General features: G+C 40.0%; 2 protein-coding genes across 3 annotated transcripts in view; one reads left to right on the forward strand and one right to left on the reverse strand.

Annotated features, from left to right (window-relative positions):
* Positions 1-23170, reverse strand: part of ENOPH1 (enolase-phosphatase 1) — a 37164-nt gene that overhangs the window by 11626 nt on the left and 2368 nt on the right. The window contains exon 2 of one of the 2 annotated variants that reach the window (XM_047855236.1): positions 3155-3256. The exons of the other annotated variant lie outside the window; for it this stretch is intronic. Within the exon in view, the coding sequence (XP_047711192.1) occupies positions 3155-3256 (102 nt within the window). The remainder of the gene's footprint in view (positions 1-3154; positions 3257-23170) is intronic. 2 annotated transcript variants of the gene reach the window in all.
* LOC125163474 (heterogeneous nuclear ribonucleoprotein A3-like) lies at positions 1037-2222 on the forward strand. The gene is given in 2 exon segments (XM_047855235.1): positions 1037-1517; positions 1520-2222. Coding segments are annotated over 2 exon segments (1065 nt in total). The 3' UTR covers positions 2104-2222.

A 23170-nucleotide genomic window follows, 5' to 3' on the forward strand; every position in this document is an offset into this window, starting at 1 on the left:
TTTGGGGGAGGATAGTGAACGATTCCTAAAGGAAAAGTGGATTCTAATTAATGAATTTACATTACCTTTCCTATATTGTTAAAGCTGAAATTTAAATCAAGAGGCATGTTGTACATGAGAAAAGACACAGCATATAATGGTATAAAATGATATACAGTAAGACCCAGTGTGTTGATTCACTTACTGGGATCAACAAACCAGGACTTTAATTACATCTGATCATTTTTTCTGCACTATAATGAACTGAGGAAGAAACAAAATCTCAACAAAATCCGTTTTCTGCCTGGAATTCAATGAAAAGAAGCTAGCAAAGCAATATCTGGGGTTGGTTCTTTTTCGGTATCTGTCAATATGAAAGGAATTTTTTCTTTGCAAAAAAAAAAAACAAAAAAACAAAAAAAACCCCAACAGCTATTTAGAACAATGACTGTGAGTAAGCATATTCCAATGATTTATACACTACAATGGGGGAATACGTATGTATGTTTCAACAACAAGAGTTGTAAGACAAGACAAAGCTGAGGGAGGGGAGTTTCAGACGAACCCTGAGTTATCTAGAATATTTAACAAACCCAAATACTCCGCGGCCCAAAGGAAGGGACTGTACGTCCAATCCCAAATTCAACCATTAAAACATTTCCAGAGCGTTCCACATTGCCCGATGTAGAAAACTAACTAGAAAGTAACTGCCAGAGTTCACCCTGCACAGCCTATAAGATCTTTGCCACTGAGGCAATTTTAATAAGGAAAAAAAAAAAAGCAGCAACAACAGAGGGGTGGCTGGGTGGCTCAGGAGGTTAAACGTTTGCTTTCAGCTCAGATCATGATCTCACAGTTTGTGTTAGAGCCCCACATTGGGCTCTCTGCTCTCAATGCAGGGCCTACTTTGGATCCTCGGTCTCCCTCATTTTGCTCCCCCTGCCCCCCCCTCGTGTGCATGTGCGTGTGCTCTCTCACTCTCTCAAATAAATAAACATTTGAAAAAGAAAGAGTCCCATATTGAACTTAAGTTGGAAGAGGCGAGTCTGGTCTCAAAATGGAGGTAAAACCGCCGCCCAGTCGCCCCCAGCCCAACTCTGTCCGTCGCTGCTACCACCGGGGGGAGGAGGGCCATGATCCAAAGGAACCAGAGCAGTTGAGAAAACTGTTTATTGGTGGTTTCAGCTTTGAAACTACAGATGATGGTTTAAGAGAAAATTGTGAAAAATGGGGCACACTTACAGACTGTGTGGTGATGAGAGACCCCCAAACAAAACGTTCCAGAGGTTTCGGTTTTGTGACTTACTCTTGTGTGGAGAAGGTGGATGTAGCAATGTGTGCTCGACCACACAAGGTTGATGGGCATGTGGTGGAACCAAAGAGAGCTATTTCTAAAGAGGATTCTGTAAAGCCTGGCACCCATCTAACTGTGAAGAAAATTTTCATTGGTGGTATTAAAGAAGATACAGAAGAATATAATTTGAGAGACTACCTTGAAAACTATGGCAAGATGGAAACCACAGAAGTTATGGAGGACAGAGTGGAACAAAGAGAGGATTTGCTTTTGTAACTTCTGATACAGTTGATACAACTGTTGTTCAGAAATACCACACAATTAATGGGCATAACTGTGAAGTGGAAAAGGCCCTTTCCAAACAAGAAATGCGGTCTGCTGGATCACAAAGAGGTCGTGGAGGTGGATCTGGCAACTTTATGGGTTGTGGAGGAAACTTGGGAGGTGGTGGTAACTTTGGCCGCGGTGGAAACTCTTGTGGAAGAGGAGGCTATGGTGGTGGAGGTGGTGGCAGCAGGGGTAGTTATGGAGGAGGTGATGGTGGATATAATGGATTTGGAGGTGATGGTGGCAACTATGGTGGTGGTCCTGGTTCTAGAGGTGGAGGAGGCTATGGTGGTGGTGGACCAGGATATGGAAACCAAGGAGGTGGATATGGTGGCGGTGGTGGCGGATACATTGGTTACAATGAAGGAGGAAATTTTGGAGGTGGTAAGTATGGTGGTGGTGGGAACTGTAACGATTTTGGAAATTATAGGGGACAACAGCAATCAAATTACGGACCCATGAAGGGGGGCGGTTTTGGTGGAAGAAGCTCGGGCAGTCCCTAAGGTGGTGGTTATGGATCTGGTGGTGGAAGTGGCGGATGCGGTAGCAGAAGGTTCTAAAAATTTTCAGAAGGGCTACAGTTCTCAGCAGGAGAGAGAGCGAGGAGTTGTCAGGAAAGCTTCAGGTTACTTTGAGACAGTTGTCCCAACTGCATTAGAGGAACTGTAAAAATCTGCCACAGAAGGAACGACGCTCCATAGTCAGAAAAGTTCCTGCAGCTTCAACAGGAAACCCTTCTTGTTCAGGACGGTCATAGCCACAGTTGGCAAAAAGTGCAGCTATTGATTAATGCAATGTAGTGTCAATTAGATGTGTATTCCTGAGGTCTTCTTTCTGTTGTAGCTTTGTCTTTTTCTTTACATTATATCAGGTATGTTGCCCTGTAAATTGTGGTACTGGTACCAGGAAAAAAAAAATTAAGGAATTTTTAATGTTTCAAAACAATAAAAATAAAATAAAAATAAATAAATAAAATAAAAAGAGAGAAAGAAAGAAAGGAAAAAATCAGTTCTTTCCCAGTTCCACAATGTGGAAGGGAAAAACGGACAGTAAACCGGAGGGAGAATAGAGCAGAGCACCACAAGAGACAGACGCTGGCCCATGAGCAGGGAGACAGGTCTAGAGGGCTGTGTGGATGTGAAGCCCGAGGAGGACTGTGCGGGGGGCGGCACGGCTCCTAGCAAGAGGCAGAAGAGAGTGGAGAATGAGGTGCTGAGGTGCTGTCACTGGGAGACATTAATGAAAAATGTGACAAGACAGCACAAAACCTTTTACACACTACCCAGAAAAAGCTTCGTTTTAAAAATACATGACATTTTTATGCTTCTGGAATAGCTCCAGAGAGAAGCAACTGTAGAGACAATGAACTGCCATGATCTGCCCGTTTAATTATGTACTGTGAATTCCTAAGCAGGCAAGTCACTGCAACTGCCATGCCCTGCGAGCCCAGAGAGCTTCTTTTACAATATGCTCAGAGCGCATTCTAAGTCTCCAGGCATCCTCAATTCTCAGACACTTGGGAATGTGGAAGCAATGGAAGAGAAGTGTCCCAACCTGTTTCCTCAGAAGATTGACATCCTGCTGGCACTCCTCTTCTTCCCAATGTGTCTGCAGATACTCTTTAACATTTTCTTTGATGTAAGGAAATAAAATGTCCTGGGTAAATGAGTTTAAAAAAAAAAAAAAAAAAAGAATTAGCTTCAGTCATTTGTATGAGATCAAGTTCTTCAACAATCTCACTTTGCTAGTTGTGGCATGTAAGCCATTGAAAATATGAAAATTACTGCTGTGGATATAGGTGTGAAACAGAAACAGAGACCAAGAAACAAATGAATTAGATCGAGTCAGCAAACTATAGCCCATGGGCCAAATCCAGTCTACCTCCTGTTTTTGTAAATGAAGTTTTGTTTTTTGTTTTTTGTTTTTTTTTTTTTAAAGTAAGCTCTGTGTCCAACATGGGTCTTGAACTCACAATCCCAAGATCAACAGTCATATGTTCTACCAACTGAGCCAGCCAGGCGCTCCTGTAAAGCAAGTTTTATTGGAACACAGCCACTCTCACTTGCTTGCATTGTCAGTGGCTACTTTGGGGCCACAATGGCAGAGTTGAATATCTGTAACCAAGACCATATGGTCTGCAAAGTCTAAACATTTACTGTTCAGCCCTTTACAGAAAAAGTCCACTGACTCCTAAACTAGATTGTTGACCATAGATCCTTGAGGGTAGGGATCAAATATACTTTGCTCACAGCTGTTATCATCAATACACACACACTATTTGGCCCAGGTCCATGGATGACAAATATTCCAAAAAAAAAAAAAGACAATTTGATCACCATGATTTTTTCTTGGTAATCAGACTACCTATAGAATACCCTGTAAGACAGTGATGGGCAAAACAATTCAAAAATAAATACCCTGTCGGTAATCCATACACTAGGACCATGATTTCTCTTAGGTCAAAATTTTTATTTACTTACCACTGAGCTTATGTATCTTTTCTTTTTTTTTTTTTTTGTTTTTGTTTATTTATTTTGAGAGAGAAGTAGAGTGAGCAAATGGGAGGAGGGACAGAGAGACAGGGAGAGAGAGAATCCTAAGCAGGCTCCATGCTGTCAGTGCAGAGCCCAACTCGGGGCTTAACCCCATAAACTATGAGATCATGACCTGGAGCCGAAATCAAGAGTTGACATTTAACCTACTGAGCCACCCAGATGTTCCAAGTCTATGTATCTTTTCAAAGTAAATGTGGTACATTCAATAAGTTTTTTTTGTTTTTTTGTTGTCTACTAGTGGGGCACAGAAAAGGGAATTGACAAGATAAAATAAATCAGAGTCCCTTTTCTCCAAAAGCTTAAGAATTTAGGGGCGCCTGGGTGGCGCAGTCGGTTAAGCGTCCGACTTCAGCCAGGTCACGATCTCGCGGTCCGTGAGTTCGAGCCCCGCGTCAGGCTCTGGGCTGATGGCTCGGAGCGTGGAGCCTGTTTCTGATTCTGTGTCTCCCTCTCTCTCTGCCCCTCCCCCGTTCATGCTCTGTCTCTCTCTGTCCCAAAAATAAATAAATGTTGAAAAAAAAAAATTTGAAAAAAAAAAAGAATTTAGTGGGGGGACAGGAGGATGGCAAGCAAACAAAAACTTGTGATATGGGGCAAAGGGTGAGACAAGCAGAGTATAAGCAGAATGCTGTACAAATCCAGAGTATGATAACCTGCAAGAGTCTTAGCAATTACCAGTATTTTCTAAATATTGTATTTTTCTAAAAAATACAGAAAAATTAATATACACTATGATGTACACCCCAAGTATACAATTCAGAGAAGGTCTCATACTTTAAGGAAAACTGTATAATCAAGTTGAACTCAATAAGTCAGTTTATTGGGGTGCCTGGGTGGCTCAGTTGGTTAAGCATCCAACTTCGGCTCAGGTGATGAACTCAGGGTCCATGGGTTCAAGTCCCATATCAGGCTCTGTGCTGACAGCTCAGAGCCTAGAGCCTACTTTGGATTCTGTGCCTCCCTCTCTTTGTCCCTGTCTCTGTCTCAAAAATAAATAAACATTAAAAAAGAAGTCAGTTTATTTAGGGGCACCTAAGTGGCTCAGTTGGTTGAGCATCCAACTCTTGATTTTGGCTCAGGTCACGATCCCAGGGTTGTGAGATAAAGTCCTCCATCAGGCTCTGTGCAGAGCATGGAGCCTGCTTGAATTTCTCTCTCTTTCCGTGCTCCACTCTATTGCTCGCATGCTCTCTCTGTCTCTCTCTAAAAAAAATAAAGTTTTTTAAAAAGAAGTCTGTTTATCTAAACTCATCCACTTATTTTTTTAATGTTTTTATTATTTATTTTTGAGACAGCGCAAGTAGGGAAGGGGCAAAGGGGGGGTAGAGGATCCGAAGGGGGTTCTGCACCAATAGCAGCGAGTCCTATGTGGGGTTCAAACCTATGAACCACAAGATCATGACCTGAGCCGAAGTTGGATGCTCAACCAACTGAGCCCCCCAGGTGCCCCTCACTCACTTATTTCTTTACTCAAATATTTACAGAATGCCCTTATAACTTCCAGTTACAAAATAAGTAAGTCACAGGGATATAAAGTACAGCATGGGGAATATACTCGATAATACTGTAGTAACTTTATATGGTTATGGATGGTAATTAAACTTATTATGGTGAGGGTTTCCTAATGTAAAAAAATGTCCAATCACTACGTTGCACACCTGAAACTAATATAATATTGCACGTCAACTGCATTTCAACAGAAAAATAAATGAAGAGTAGGGCTGATGTGTGTACCTCTCTTCATAACACATTATTCAAATTTCACCTGGCCTAGTAAAAATAAAGTCATTCAATTTTGCTTGTTCCCACATGGCGTTCCAGTAAGTAATGGATCATTCAGCAGATTCAAAAGCATACAGTGTAATCAAGCAAATTGTTCAGCATACTTGACAGAACAGCCTTGTTTAAACTCAATAAAAACTCAATCCTGATCTAAAAGAAGGAAAATGAAGAGCTGAGATTGACAGCTTGCTTTTTCCGCAAGAGACTCCTTTTACCATACTGATAGGCTTCTGTTCTTTAAATACTTGGTTTTCCCATCATGCCCTACATCGTGCCCCTCCTTATCCTTCCTTTCACCTACTAATTTCTCCCCGACTCATATACTGTAGCAGGACTGCAAGCTGGCCCCCTACTCAAGAATGCTGAGAAGATACACAAAAACTGAAGGTACACACACAGCCAGTCCTCTCCTAAGCATATATCATAGACAAACTCTAACACAGGTACACAAAGAGAGAAGTAAAAAAAATGTTTATTTTAGTACTGGGTATAATAACAAAATCAATGGAAACAATCTAAATCTTTATTAGCTAGAGAATAAAGTCCAGTATATTCTTTCATTCTCTAAAACATAGAAATAAATAAATAAATAAATAAATAAATAAATAAATAAATAAATAAAAATAAAAAATACAACAACATACAGCAGTTAAAAACTCAATGTACTGAGGGGCACCCGGCAGGCTCAGTCAGAGAAGCATATGACTCCTGATCTTGGGTAAGTTTGAGCCCCACGTTGGGTGTAGAGATTACTTAAATAAAAAAAAATAAAATACTTGAAAAAACATCAATGTACTGAAATTATGAATATAAACGTGAATATAAACCCTAATGTATAAATAAAATTCATACAAAATGAGAGGTACTCAAGAGTCTCACTTATATTTATAATGTTTTATTTCTTTAGGATCTAAAACAAAATAGTCTCAAATTTAAAAAGCTTTGTGGTGGATGCATGGTCATTATATTAATCCGTATTCTTGCTTATTTAAAATGTTTCACAATTAAAACACAAGGCAACTTTGATCCCTCATCCTCTACCTGCTTCTTTCTCACTTGGTCATCCTCCTCCAATGTCCTATCTCCATTATTCCTCAACTCCCAAGCAACTGGAAACATTCCTGGGGAAAAACTATTGGGTTAGATTCATGGCCTCTCAGTAACTGAAAAGTTGAAGTACTTGAAAGGTATAAAAACAGATACAGTGCTATAGTACTTTGTGTTTCACAAAGCCCAATTTCCCATATCCAGCTTTACTGACCCCAAGAACAATTTATGGAGAGCCTGTGAATCCTGAGAGCCCAAGTCTTTAACCTCTCTGGCAGAAGAGAAGAAATAGACTATAGGCAGTATGCCAGGGCAGGGGGTCCTACCTCTGCTTTTTACTGCCATATGCAACTTACCCCCTCTGAGCCTCAGTTTTCTCACCTGTTAAATGGGAATGATAATACCAAGCAGTCACTGCAGAAATTAGAGATAATTAGCTAGAAAGCACCTAGACCTTACCACTTATCATATTCTCCAGCACAGACAAACATTTAAACTGGACAAGGATCACCTTTGACCCAAACTGAGTGACAAATAATAGCAGAGAAGTTCCCAGAGGATAAATCACAAGCACAATCAAGTCATACATTCAAGTTTTACTGAGGACCTACTGAGTGCCAGATGCCGCTGATAACAGAGTTATGAACCACAGCCTCGCCTCAGCGAACTCACAGGTGCAAGGTTTCAAACAATTTTGAACTTTTAGGAAAAGCTTGAAAAGTTAAACATTACTTTGGAATTCCTGTTCATCCAATTTGCCCCTTTCCTCTAGACATAAAACTCCCTTCTGCACTAAGTACACACGCAAAGCTAGGCAATGAAAGCAGAAATTAGTATGACACATGGAACAACAAGACCACCTGGGGCTGACATGTTAGCAGACTTCTATTTTAGTGCAAAAGTGTTACTGCATCGTATAAAAGTACATGGGGCACATAACTAAATTGTGAAGATTTTATCCTGTTCTTTCAACATACTTTCTGAGCAATCTATTCTGTGAGACAAATAAAACGCCTTCAAGTTGCTTATTTTTAAAGTCAGTAACGATATCGATTATATATGCTATGAAAACATATAAGAAAGCTCTAAAAATAAGACTTCAAAGAACTAGTGCTTCTTGCCCAACCCTGCCCATTGAACATTTTCAGGCTTTAAAAGTAATTCCAGGGGCGCCTGGGTGGCGCAGTCGGTTGAGCGTCCGACTTCGGCCAGGTCGCGATCTCGCGGTCCGTGAGTTCGAGCCCCGCGTCAGGCTCTGGGCTGGCTGATGGCTCAGAGCCTGGAGCCTGTTTCCGATTCTGTGTCTCCCTCTCTCTCTGCCCCTCCCCCGTTCATGCTCTGTCTCTCTCTGTCCCAAAAATAAATAAACGTTGAAAAAAAAAAAATTAAAAAAAAAAAATAATAAAAGTAATTCCAGAAAGAACTGTAATGATAAACGCTTTAACTTCAGTCATAATCCATTTATGGATAATTTCAGAATATTATAGCATGAAAACAATGCTGCAGTAAACCCAGGATTCTACAAGCGTGTGAATGTTTTTAGTCCACCAGGCACCGAAGAGGCTGTTATGCTTTAGTAGTACATATAACAAAAGGCCATAGAACTAAATGAGTATTTGTCTTTCAGGCGACTATGATTAAATTCCACTAAATGCTGGAGGGGATACTATGCAAGCAGCAATTTACATTACCCTGCACAGCTCAATGGTAGCTTTCTGAAAGAGCTCCATTAAGGCTCCTGAAGGGCCACAAAATTTCTGAACATCTAATTAAAGAAGTTGCCTCATTAATGTTTAGAAGTCCAAATATGGATTTGCTTTACAGTCAAGTGGTCTGGTCGTTTTAATAAAAAGGTCATAGAATCAATAAAAATAAAATAGTTGCTATAATGTTTACTCAAGACTCCTCTGAGGAAAATGGGTAATAAAAAGGTAATGGGTAATACTTAGAGTACAGCTATTTAAAGAAACTATTTTAAAAGCCTTCCAATGAACCACATAGTACGACAAATGATTCAAAGTATTCGAGAACTTAGAACTTTTTCGGCCAGAAAATTAAACACGAAGGCAATACTTTTAGGCTACTATTTTTCTATTAATCTCAGAAGATAAAAAGCAAAGGAAAATTAAGTGGGGTCTTAATTCTCTAAGCAAATCACATTCTCTAAATAAGAAATAAAACAGGCTAAAAATAAAGAACATAATCCCATTCTGGGGAATATCTAATGCACAGAACAAAATTGAGGGGAACATGGACATTTACACTACATTACATTCTCACTGGGTCAGGAGGTCATTTTCTACAATGACAGTGTATAATCTTTTTTTAAAATTGAGATATAATTGACATATATTAGTTTGGAGTGTACAACACAGTGATTTGATACATGTATATAATACTGCAAAATGGTCACCACAATAAGCCTAGTTAACATCCATCACCACACAGTTATAAATTTTATCTTGTGATGAGAACTTTTAAGATTTTTCTTGGCAACTTTCAAAATATACAATACAGTCACCATGCTGTACATTATATTCCAGAACTTACTTATTTTATAACTCTAAGTTTGTACCTGCTTGAACACTTCCAATGTTGGGAATTTACTACTTCTTGGAGTGGTCCATGCCACCTGTTAAGACAGCTTCAGCAGTGGTGGTATTAAAATTGCTCCTTCAATATCCTTCCTGAAGACCCTACTAGGAGCTACCAAAAGTTTGGTGCTCTGGCTGCTACATGGGGCCACAGGAGCTCAGAAATTATGACTTTGGTGTCCCTATCTTCAGTGGGGTAGGAAGGGATGTAACCATTCCTCTTTGAAAGCAGAAGCCTTTAGGAATAAACATTAGATTTCATCACCTGAATTCAAAATGATTAAATATGTTGCTGATAAAAAAAAAAAAAAAGTGTCTTCTAAATCCCGTTAAGGAGATTAAACTGTAATTAAAGAAAGATAAACTATAATCTAATTAATTGCAATGAATCACATCACACAAGGGAAAGTTGTCATTACAAGGGGCTAGTAGCTGGGATAAGGTTTTAAAAAGACGCACAGAGACAGAATTATCAGTATCTCATGAATTTCAGAGAAGGAAACCAGATTGGCCTGGAGTCCTAGCCCCAAATAGTAGAAGGGAAAGAAAAGGAATTGACAATTAGCTTTTTGAATCCACCTACCATCCCTGATGGCGACCCCTCTGAACACATGATGAAGCCTGGGTTCTAAAAGGTTTCATTGCTGGTACAAAGTAAAGGCACAACTCAAACCCAGGCCTATGAAATCCCAATGCCTGAGTCTATCCAGCTCTGTGGGTAGATGACGTTGGGGAGCACTACTCTTGGGATCACCCAACACCCTGGGGATCATGACATTCTCTACAGATAATTCTAATATACCTTTGGTTTCTCAAAGACATTTGTACAAAGCAAATGAGAGATTTGAGGGGCACCTGGGTGGCTCAGTCGGTTGAACGTCTGACTTGGGCTCAGGTCACGATCTTGCAGTTTAAGATCCTGTGAGTTCAAGCCCCGCATTGGGCTCTGTGTGGACAGCTCAGAGCCTGGAGCCCACTTCAGATTTTGTGTCTCCCTCTCTCTCTGCCCTCCCCTGCTTGCGCTCTTTCTCTCTCTCTCAAAAATAAACATTAAGAAAATTAAAAAAAGAAAAAGAAAATGAGAGATGTGAGTTCACCTGGCAGTTCTATAACATTTCTAATAAACAGTAGTAATAATATAAGTAAGTTTTATAATAGTGGGAGTAACTGCCAACATTTACTAAGTCCTTATTATTCCAGACACTCTCTATCTATAGTCAATCTTTAGTGACCTCTCATCTAATTTCATGATTTCAAATACCATCTCTTGCTACTGACCCTCAAATCCACAGCTTTAGCACATAACTTCTCCCTGAACTACCAAGCACTCCAAATTTATTCAATGGATTAATGAACGGTCTGAATGATCTCATTTCAATTCTCTTAATAACCCTAATGAAACAAGTATTATTATTTCTCCCATTTTACACAAGCACATAAAGGTTAAGTACAAATTAATAGACTATGGTAACAGTTTATCAATCAGGTCTTGTTCTGTTTTGTTTGGAGAACCAGATCCCAGAGCTTCATCACCCTGGCTGCAGGGATCTAATGAGCTTAACTGAACCTACAGTGACTTAGACCCACACAAGGTCCAGCCCAGGAGTCAGCCAGCCTCTTGGAGCATACCAAGAGAACTGCGAACACTGGCCTGACCACGGCTCCTCTTCAAAGTCCCACCCAGGTCCCACTCTCGGGATTACCACTAGTTTCCAAACTATGTGTCTTAGTCTCTTTCCTCAGTGAAGGGTGTTAGCTCCACACTTTTTAGACTTAAGAAAAGGAATTTGTTCAAAGGTCACAATAATGAATCATTGGGAAAAAAATCAAGTTCATGAACCCCTCATATACACACCCAGAAGACAAAGAACCTTTTTCTGTATTTAAGACTTCTGTCTTTGAAAAGAAATCTGTGTTTCTGAAATAGAATCCCCTGGGAAGAGGTCCCAAGAGGTTCCAGGAGGGCCTCTAAGGACAGAGCTATTGACTATGTTCACATTCTTTAGAGGAGTGATGGAAAACTGGGTACAACAGGCTCACCGGGGGTTGCCTTCCACCCCTCTCTGACCCCTACATACACCAAAGCCAATTTTGAAAATTAAATGAGCAATTAATTATGAAAACCAAAAGTATGATACAAAAATAAGTTTGGTTTTTTTTTTTACTATAAAAAAGAATACCTTTTTTTTCTTTAGTAAAGGAGTAACGTGGGGGTAAGCTGTAAGAATGGAAAATGTTAAGAATCATTAAACCCGGGAGGGCGCCTGGGTGGCTCAGTCGGTCAAGCGTCCAACTTCGGCTCAGGTCATGATCTCACAGTTCAAGGGTTCGAGTCCCGCATCGGGCTCTGTGCTGACAGCTGAGAGCCTGGAGCCTGTTTCAGATTCTGTGTCTCCCTCTCTCTCTGCCCCTCCCCTGTTCATGTTCTGTCTCTGTCTCAAAAATAAATAAACATTAAAAAATAAAATTTAAAAGAATCATCAAACAGAGAAGGACTTCTCAGAGCTAAATACAGGATATACTTAAAAAGTTTATCTGGGCAAGATAGAGGCCTACCTACATATTTAAAAAGTGGGAGTTAGATATTATAATTGGTGCCTTTTTTTGGAGTAGATCAGACTACATTTATTTCAATAATCTCAACTGCTCTACGCAAAGGAAAAAAATCAGAAGGAATAGTCACCAAATTCTTAACGGTCATCTCTGGGTGGCAGGAGCAAAAGGAGACATTCAGTCCCTATATTACTATATTATACTCTTCCATGATGTGTGCAATTTATAACAAACATGAATTACTTTGAGAAAAACTTGGGGGGAAAAGACTTTCCTCTATTCTCACAATAACAGATACAAGTTTCCATAGGAGAATATATTTAACTTTTAAACTTAATTTTTTAAATGTTTACTTATTTATTTTGAGAGAGAGAGAGAGAGAGAGAGAGAGAGAGCACAAGAGCTGAGGAGGGGCAGAGAGAGAGTCCCAAGCAGGCTCCACACCCCCAGTGCAGATGTGGGGCTCGAACTCATGAACCGTGAGATCATGACCTGAGCCGAGATTAAGAATAGGATGCTCAACCAACTGTGCCACCCAGGTGCCCCATAGCTTTTTTTTCTCCAATTTTTTTTAAGTTTATTTATTTATTTGGGGGGGGGGGCGGAGAGAGGGAAAGAAAACCAGTGGGGGAGGGGCAGACAGAAGATCTCAAGCCAGCTCTGTGCTGACAGCAGTGAGCCCATTGCAGGGCTTAAACTCAGGAACCAGGAGATCGTGACCTGAGCTGAAGTAGGATGCTTAACCGATTGAGCCACCCAGGTGCCCCAACCCCACAGCCTTTTAACTTAATTTTAATTGTTAATAAAATTTCTACCTTTTATTTTTTTTTTAAGTAAACTCTATCCCCAAGATGGGGCTCGAACTCATGACACCAAGTCATTACACCGAAATCAAGAGTCACATGCTCCCCGACTGAGCCCACCAGGCGCCCCTCTTTCATAGTTTTTAAGGTCCATTTTTTGCTGATTTCTTCCTTTGGACTTCTAGGTTTTAGAAATGTTGATCAACGAAAATTCTAATGTCACTCTAGAAACACTTCAGATAAGTTATATGCTGTTCAAATGAGATAAAGTACTACCTTGAGGAAATGTGAAATAGCAAGGACAGACAAGGTGGGGAAAAACTCAGTCCCAACCCTGCCCATGACCATTCTGGAACACATCATACCACCATCACAGAGCATTTACTGAATGCCTTATGTGCCTTTTTAAAAAACTCTTATGTTTTAGATTGTATTGGGCCCCAATCAATTCATACATACAAAGTTACGCTATGTAATTGTCGACCATTACCCAAATAACCTACCAGGTTTTCCATCTAAGAAATAAGTAAATTAAACAGTTGCTATCAAAATTTAAAAAAAAAAAAAAGGAAAGAAAGGCTTCAGTCTCTGTCCATGAGGAGCTCTCAACATTGCTGGGAGACAGGACACAAATATAACACCAGAGGCAGCATGTGCTGCAGTGGCAAATATACGGCCCTACAAAGGAAGGAGAGGATTCTGAAATTCCTGCTCAAACAAAACTCCTTTGAGAGCAGAAGCAGATCTTACTTCTGCGTTTCCATAGCCTAGCACAATAAATATTTTTTAAGTTAATGAGTACATGGAACCAACCTGCACTTGGAGAGGAAAAAGTATTACATTCTAAGCTGAAGAAACAGTGGTGGCATGAAAGGGCATGACCTGAATGGGCATTTTCAGCTATAAAACATGTAACAGAATAAAGGGACAGGAAATTGGAAAATCCTGTTCACTGAAGTGAAGAAGTTGAAACTTTATCTCTCAGCCAACAGGAAACCAGAAAGGATTTCCATGGTGTAAAGACAACCTATTTATGTACCTGTCCTCCTTACCAGGTTCCGTGAGGGTGATGGCTGGGTCTTAAGGATTCTGGATCCTAGAAGAGCCTGGCACATGATTGGTATTTAAATAAATGTGAGAGAAAGGAAGGAAAGATCATACAAGTGCAGTGACACAAAAGGTTCTAGGGTAAGAGACCAGAAAGTCAAGCCAGGGGTGCTTTCCATCCACTTCTTGATATACTCAGACCTAATACAGTGATTCTCCAAAGCCTCTTCCCTTTGTTTCTGGTTGAATCAACAAAAATCCTCTCATGTATCAAACATGGGTATATGTCCCTTTCGGAAACAGAATGAAGCAATGGGGAAGGTTTGGGAGAATGTTAAGTAAACCACCCAACAGCTACTTATCAAGACAGTCCTGCCATTCTAGTGCTTCCACAAATTCTTTGAAAGTAGATACACTGGTCTCATTCTTACTGTATTTTTGACTAGAGCCATAAGGAGTAGAGGTGGAGGTAATCATGGTGGGGAAAATATGTGGAGCAGGTGTCAGTAAATGTTAGTTGCCCCTTTTCCTTACTGAATCTTCACAAGCGCTCTCTGTATCCCTTAGTCTGATACTTCTTGCATTATCATCAGTGTTTCTACAGAGCTTTATAATTTTTCAAAGTGTTCTGTGTTCTATTCCATTCAGTCTTCATCACCACCTGATAAGCACCCCAGATCCTACTATCTCATCCTTGCAGATGAAAAAGCCTAAATTCAGAGATTCAATGAAGACGGGGAACGTAACTCAATTGCAGTTACTGGTGTCAATAATACACAGTATAGGTAGAAGGAATTTTCTAGTTTGCTGTCCCTTGAGGGCTGTCTTCTAGCCGGTTTCATATTGAGGGCAGAATGGGCATCATATATTTCTCAGTGCTAAAAACGGTAGAAGTGACAATACTTATCATTTGGATGTTTAACCAAAGTTGGGATATACTGTCAGACAACACAAGCTCTCTTCCCAGAAAAACCATAAAATTAACATAGCAGTTGGGGCGCCTGGGTGGCTCAGTCGGTTAAGCGTCCGACTTCAACTCAGGTCACGATCTCGCAGTCTGTGAGTTCGAGCCCCGCGTCGGGCTCTGGGCTGATGGCTCAGAGCCTGGAGCCTACTTCCGATTCTGTGTCTCCCTCTCTCTCTGCCCCTCCCCTGTTCATGCTCTGTCTCTCTCTGTCTCAGAAATAAATAAACGTTAAAAAAAAAAAATTAAAAAAAAAAGTAACATAGCAGTTTTCATGAGAAAGAAATATCAACCTCAACATTTCTCAATTATTATCTTTTAAAATACACTGCTGAAATATAAAAGAACATATAAGAGTAAATTACAAGCATCGGTAAACAATCAAGAATACATCAGTCATTTCTAAAAGTGTTTTAACCTAAAATATATTTCAAAAATATACATATTAAACTAACACTAGAAAAGTATATAAGCAGGATTATGTTTCTAAAGGGAATCAAGAAGCACCTGGCTGGCTCAGTCGGTGGATTGTTCTATTCTTGATCTTGGGGTTGTGAGCTCAAGCCCCACATCGGGTGTTGAGATTGCTTAAAAATAAAATCTTTAAAAATAAATAATAAATAAGTAAATAGAATCAAAACCTGTATCATTTTGATCTCAATCATTTGCTCTCAATGGGTATCTGCTGGGGCGCCTGGGTGGCTCAGTCAGTTTAGTGTCTGACTCTTGATTTTGGCTCAGGTCATGATCTCACAGCTCATGGGTTTGAGCCCCGAGTCAGGCTCTGCACTGAAAGCACACAGCCTGCTTGGGATTGTGTGTGTGTGTGTGTGTGTGTGTGTGTGTCTCTCTCTCTCTCCTTCTCCCCTCCTAGCGTGTGCACATGCTCTCTCAAAAATAAACTGGAAAAAAAAAAACAAAAAAACAACGGGTATCCACTACCTCAAACAAATATTTATAGGATCAAGGATTTGTCTGTTTAATTCGTATTTTCTAAAACATAGAAGGTTTAGTTTGAGATCTTTTTTTCCCTTAATCTAACTCAAAACCTTGCCAAATACCTCATTCTCTAAGGTAAAACTCTAGCCCTTAAACAATGTCTTTACCAACCTCCATACCAGCACAATCCTTAAATATCAACACAATCTTTAAAACAAAAACTGTCAGGGACACTTGGGTGGCTCAGGCAGTTGAGTGTGCGACTTCGGCTCAGGTCATGATCTCATGGCTCATGAGTTTGAGCCCCACGTTGAACTGAGCTCAGGCCGAGCTGTCAGCACAGAGCCTGAAGCCTGCTCAGATTCTGTCTCCATCTCTCTCTCTCTGTCTTTCCCCTGCTCGTGCACACTCTCTTTCAAATATAAATATTAATAAAAATATTAAAAAAACTGTCAAATCTTAAAGAAAACATTATAGATTGTATTCAACACCATTAATGATAAATTTGACAAGTGGAGCCAAATATAAATTCTAATTCCTTTATAGCCTAGATCCTCTAAAGGCATCTATTAGAGATGTTTGTGCTAACCAAGCATGGTAGAGGGGAAAATTCCCCCACCCTCAGATGTCCATATCCTAAACCTCAAAACGTATGAATATGTTACTTTATATGGCAAAGGGACTGTAGATATAATAAATTAAGATTCTCAAGATGGCAAGATTATCTTTGGATTATGTGGTTGGGCCTGATGCAATCCCAAGGGTCCTTATAGGTAAAAGGAAGTAGGAAGGTCAAAGTCAGAGACTGAAAGGCTGGTCTGAAGATGCCATACTGTTGATTCTGAAGACAGAGGAAAGGCCCAAGAACCAGGAAATGTGGGCAGCCTCTAGAAACTGGGAATGGCAAAGAAATTTTTCTAGAATTTTCTCAAATCTTCAGAAGGGACACAACCCTGCCAATACCTTTTTTAACTCCATGAGATCCACTTCAGTTGAGCCTCTAGAAGTATAACATGATAAATCTGTATTGTCTTAAACCACTAAGTGTGTGGTAATTTTGTTACAGCGACCAGAGGAAAATAATACAACAGGTTTAGCAAGGCACTATTTGCCTGCCCCTCTGCCAGGATATCCAAAGGCTTATTATACGCAAGTCCCTATTATACATACACATTCAACTAAATAAACACTTAAGTGTACTATCTAGTTACTCCTGTAAGTACACATAACTCCTTGCTAACAATTCTATTTGTCCTTTAAGAAAGGGGCTTTTGCTTTACAGTTCAGTTTTGGAAGGCGATTTGCAAAAAAAGCTGGGGAAGTGGCGACCTGCTATTAATCCTTGGTGTCTACCAGGCTTACTGCATGACCTTGTTCCCTTGTATACAGCCTTACTGATTCATAATCAATTTACTTAACCTCTCTCTCAGAGGTTGTGGTTCTGTTAATGGTGATAGATCTCTAATTCATCTATACTTTCTTGGTCTGCTTTACCATATCAAATGGGCCATCAGAAAAGAGCAGTGCTAACAGGCCTACACATAGCTTTAACTTGCAAATTTCTATGACGCCTAAATCCTTAAAAGTGTGGTACATAGAACAGCAGCAGTGGCATCACCTGGGCATCTGAGAAACTCAGCATCAAGTCCCGTTCCAGATCTTTATACCAGAAACTCCATTTTAGGGGCACCTGGGTGGCTCAGTCGGTTAAGTGTCCAACTCTTGATTTCGGCTCAGGTCATGATCTCACGGCTCATGAGTTCCCCCGCACCGGGCTCTGCACTGACAGTGTGGAGCCTGCTTGGGATTCTCTCTCTCCCTCTCCACCCTAACCCCACTCGTGCTCTCTCTAAATAAATAAATCTTTTAAAAATTTTTTAGAAAGGGGGGTGCCTGGGTGGTTCAGTCAGTTAAGTGTCCAACTCTTGATTTCGGCTCCAGGTGATGATCTCACCGTCTGCAAGTTCAAGCCCCATGTCAGGCTCTGCACTGACAGCACAGAGCCTGCTTGGGATTCTCTGTCTCCCTCTCTGCCCTAACCCCACTCATGCTTTCGCTCTCTCTCACTCTAAATAAAAATAAAAAACAACTTTAATTTAAAAAAGGGGGGGGCACCTGGGTGGCTCAGTCGGTTAAGCATCCGACTCTTGGTTTCAGTTCAAGTCATGATCTATAGGTTCATGAGTTCGGTCCCCAAATCAGGCTCTGCACTGATGTGCAGAGACTGCTTGGGATTCTCTCTCCCTCTCTCACTCTGCCCCTGCCCTGCTTGTGTGTACTCTCAAAATAAACTGGAAAAAAAAATGTTTTTTTAATAAATAAATAAATAAATAAATAAATAAATCTTTAGAAAGAAAAAAAGAGCCAACTACATTTTAGCAAGGTCCCTAAATTATTTGTATACACATTCAAGTCTGAGAAGCACAAATACAAAGAGCCTCTGGCAAGGGTACCCACCATGCCCCACTTAATATATTTTAGGGACAAAAATCCCAATCAGGTTCTTATTTTCAGTTAATGGAATCTTCTTAATTACCAAGATTTTCTTTTCAAGCACAAAGTTTTCTTAAGGCATAAATGAAAAACATGCTCCCTGCCCACTATTCACTACTACAATTTGTTGGAGTGGTAGGATGAAATATTGATGTAAATATATTCATTTATTTTACAAAGTTTTTTCAGGGGTTAAGCATTCATTAAATGTTGTCAGTAGCCTTATGAGGTAGAGATCCACACAATATAGCTGAGGAAATATGTACCTACACTCAGAGTCATTAACTAACTTGTCATAAAACATTTGGGAGAAGCCAGAATGCTAATCCAGACCTGTATAGTCTCCAAACCTATCCCTGTAACTACTACTCTATACTGTCAATCCTCATTATTTGTCGGTTCCGTACTTACAAATTCTCCTACTCACTAAAGTTTATTTGTAACCCCAAAATCAATACTTGCTGCACTTTCCTGATCATTCAGAAACAGGTACACGTGCAAAGTGGCAAAAATCTGTAAACACTTGATGTACACATTCCCCCACACAAAGTGACGATTTGACTTGTTTCACCTCTCATAGTTTAAACAAGTGTCGATTTACTTTTCAGAGTCGATTTACTGACATATTTTTTGCATTTTGTGCTTTTTGTTGGTGACCTTGCACTTCAAAAGGGCTCCCAAGCAAAGTGCCTAAGTGCTGCCTAATGTTCCTAAGCCCAAGAAACTGTGATGTGCCTTAGGGAGAAAATACAGGTGTTTACATAGGCCACACTACAGCATGAGTTACAGTGCCACTGGCTGTCAGTTCGATGTTAATCTATCAATAATATATATTAAGGGAAACAGAAACACACATAAGACAAGGTTACTACTGATCAGCTCACAGAAACGCTATGACCAGAGGCTCACAGGAACCTAACCCTGTATTTTCTCTAGGGGCAACGATTCATTATTTGCTAATATAAGATTCTCGGTGACTTTACAGAACATAACTACGTCAATTGTTAGGTGTACAGATTCAGCACGTAACAACAGGAAACCCACCATATTAAAGAGTATTTTCAGAAACAAGAGGATAATTGTCTCCAAACCCAGAAACAATAGTTGAAGGCTCTTGACAGGATAACCACAGAGACAGGTGATGGTGTTATTTCACAGGCTTATAGATTAAAAACACTGGAATAATACACCATGCAAAGTCAGAAAGTGAGTATGACAACACATGGACAAAAATCAAGTGGTGGCTCCACGGCCATGCAAGATGATTCAACAGGGTAAGGGAACAGAGTGTAACAACCTTTGTTTACATTTATTACTTTAATCTCATCTTCAAATTCCAATGTGTTTTATAACTTCATAATTAGACCATAAAATGTGTTCACAATTTATAAATTCTACTGGCAATGCATGCTCCAATTCTGCTGATGGTGTATATGACCAAAAAATGTTAGGAGATCAGCACTGTAAAGGATCAGAATCAGCACCTGAAAAGAAAAACTCCAGAGGCATATTGCCTGCAGTGAGGGGCGGGGCTAGAGGCTTTGAGAATTCAGATGCACTGTGAATATCTAAGGAAAGCTGGGCTCTACCGCTGCTCTGCCTCCAACAAATTGTAATGATCTTCACACAGGACATCCCTCCAGGCATCAACTCATGAGAAATTAATTAGTCGGTTGAACATTCACTGCATGATTCCATCTAGGAGCCCCTCCTGTTCTAAAAATTAGACAATGCTATGACTCAAGAGAAAATAAGATACACTAGCTGGTAAATAAAACCATTGTTTTTGTTGTCTGACACCTAAGGGCTGAGGCATGTCCTAATAGAGCAGCAGGCTGTCCAGAGAACACCATTTCCCAGACTGGGAGGAGTCTAGGGAATCCCATGAGCTATTGCAAACTGTTAAGTTTTATCTTACATAGGAGCGCCTGGGCGGCTCAGTTGGTTAAACATCCAACTTTGGCTCAGGTCATGATCTTGCGGATTTTGAGTTCGAGCCCCACATCGGGCTCTGTGCTGACATGTCGCTCAGAGTCTAGAGCCTGCTTTCAGATTCTGTGTCTCCCTCTCTCTCTGCCCTTCCCTCTCTCACACTGTCTTTCTCTCAAAAATAAACATTAATAAAATTTTTAAAAAGTGCTATCTTATATAGTTAAGGTACATCATATACACATTTAACTGTAAGTGCTCAGCCCCCCCCCCCCCAAAAAAAAAAGGAGAGGAAAAAATAACCAGAGCCAGTGCTGGCAATCTGTTATTCCACTTAATGGGGGTGTTCTGTTGCCCAATGAAACAGTCTCAGTTTCCCACTGTCTCTTACAGTCTGAGTGGCTCAGTATGAGGCCAATGTTTGACACAACATATTTTTCATTTATATCACCTAATCCCAAACCAACTACTTCCTCTGATGCTAAAGGGAAGAAGCAGGGATATGTTTCCACCCTAAAGGAAAAATGAATGCATGACTTACTGAAAATGGAAATCAGCCTATAAAGAGGAATGACTTCCTAAATTGCTTCCTAATTCCTAATTGCTTCAAGAGCAATTTTTGACAATACTCAATTTTCATAGTATATTCAACTACAGAACCAAATCTGCAAATAAAGACTCAACTATAGTTATTATGGTTCAAGGGTTCACTCCTAAACCTATCACCAAGAGGCAGTATATTTGTTTTTTTAAATGCTTATTTATTTCTGAGACAGAGAGAGACAGAGCATGAGTGGGGGAGGGGCAGAGAGAGAGGGAGACACAGAATCAGAAGCAGGCTCCAGGCTCTGAGCTGTCAGCACAGAGACCGACGTGGGTCTCGAACTCACAAACCGTGAGATCATGACCTGAGCTGAAGTCGGTCGCTCAACCAATTGAGCCACCCAGGCGTCCCTCCAAGAGGTAGTATAAATTAAAATTTGTTACCATATCCTTTTACGATACTTCGTGTTGATTGAAGTGTTATCATATCAACTGTGTCATTTAACATACACAGAAGCCAAGCAAAGACACGGAACAAGCACTGTGGTTTCCATTTTAGAGATCAAGTGCAATAATGTAAAATGTAAGAGTTTCTCAGACAGACAATCTGGGTTCAAATCCTAGGTATAATAGTTCAACTTTTAAGAACCTTAATTTCCTATCAGTAAAATGCAGACAGTGCACACACCTCAGAGTTTCTGAGAATGAGTCAAGTATACAAGTCACCTATATACAATACTCAATGTTTGTTTCCATAGGAAGTGGGGCTACATGTTCCATACACCTAATGTGACTAATAAAGTCCAAAGTAAATAAAGTCCAATTCCCACCTCCATCCTCAGAGATTCAAGAAGGACATAATTTAGTACCTCTTTAAAAGATGTTCAAAAACAAACAAAAATAAATAAATAAAAGATGTCCAAAAGTTAGTCTCTGACAGTCTTCAAAGTTTTTTGTTCAAGTAAATTTGTGAAATGCCACTCTCTTGAAGACTTATAAAACGTGTGTGTGTGTGTGTGTGTCTGTGTGTGTGTGTGTGTGTGTGTGTGTGTACGTATGATAGAAAAGCTCAGAGAAGCTGTGCAATGAAGAAACCTAGTTGAATATGTATAGCCTAACATTTCCCAAAAGTGCATTTAATAATGGAATCCTTTTTGCATAGTTACTATAAATATCCACACAGACTTAATGCTTTTCTTAACATACTTTTATACTTGGGGCACCTGGGTGGCTCAGTCGGTTAAGCGTCTGACTTTGGTTCAGGTCATGATCTTGCGGTTTGTGAGTTCGAGCCCCGTGTCAGGCTCTGTGCTGACAGCTCAGAGCCTGGAGCCTGCTTCAGATTCTGTGTCTCTCCATCTCTCAGCCCCTCTCCTGCCCATGTTCTGTATCTCTCCATCTCTCAATAATAAATGTTAAAAAAAATTTTTTTTAAATAAAAAAAACACAACATACTTTTATACTTGATCTTAGCCAAAAGGCAGAGAAGTGATGAACATACTTTTAGAAACACCAGTTTTGATAAAGTAATGTGTAACAAATTAATAACAGGTTATTAGACTACAATAGATCGATAATCATTATGAAAAAATAATAATATAGGAAAAAGCACAAGAAACTATCCTTTGAATAAAATCCCCAAATCATTTTTGTAGCCTGCCTTGACTTTACCTATAGATCAGTGTCAAACTTAAAAAAAAGAAAAATCTATTTAGGCCATGAAGGCATTTTAACTCTCAGGAAGATGTCAGAATAAGTCTACCATAAACAAAGATTTCAAGAAGTGGCTTATAATGTCATCTGGCAGAAGACAGGATTGGGAAGAGGTGGGAGAGGCACCTATATTTTGTTATAAAACTGATTTGCATGGGGCTACCTGGGTGGCTCAGTAGGTTGAGCATCCAACTCCTGGTTTCAGCTCAGGCCACAAACTCATAGTTTGTGGGTTCAAGTCCCACATTGGGCTCTGTACTGGCAGCACAGAACCTGATTGGGAGTCTCTCTCTCACCCTCACTCTCTGCCTATTCCTTGCTCTTGCTCTCTCTCTCAAAATAAGCATTAAAAAAACTGATTTGCATGAAGTATCCTATTCCCTAACCAACTTCCAAGAATGGTATGTATATATCTTATGCCACATCACTACCTCTGCTGTGATTACCCTTGGTGGAGATAATAAGCTGTGAACTACAAACCACAAATATGAGGAATCATTTTTTCTCTGAAAACTCTAAGAAAGCAATGGTTCTGTCACAATCAGTAGGAAAAAGAAAGTCAACTCCATTAACAGCATTTGGTCAATCCTGAACATTTCTGCAGAGGC

The sequence above is a fragment of the Prionailurus viverrinus genome, chromosome B1, assembly GCF_022837055.1.
Source record: "Prionailurus viverrinus isolate Anna chromosome B1, UM_Priviv_1.0, whole genome shotgun sequence".
Lineage (NCBI taxonomy): Eukaryota > Metazoa > Chordata > Mammalia > Carnivora > Felidae > Prionailurus > Prionailurus viverrinus.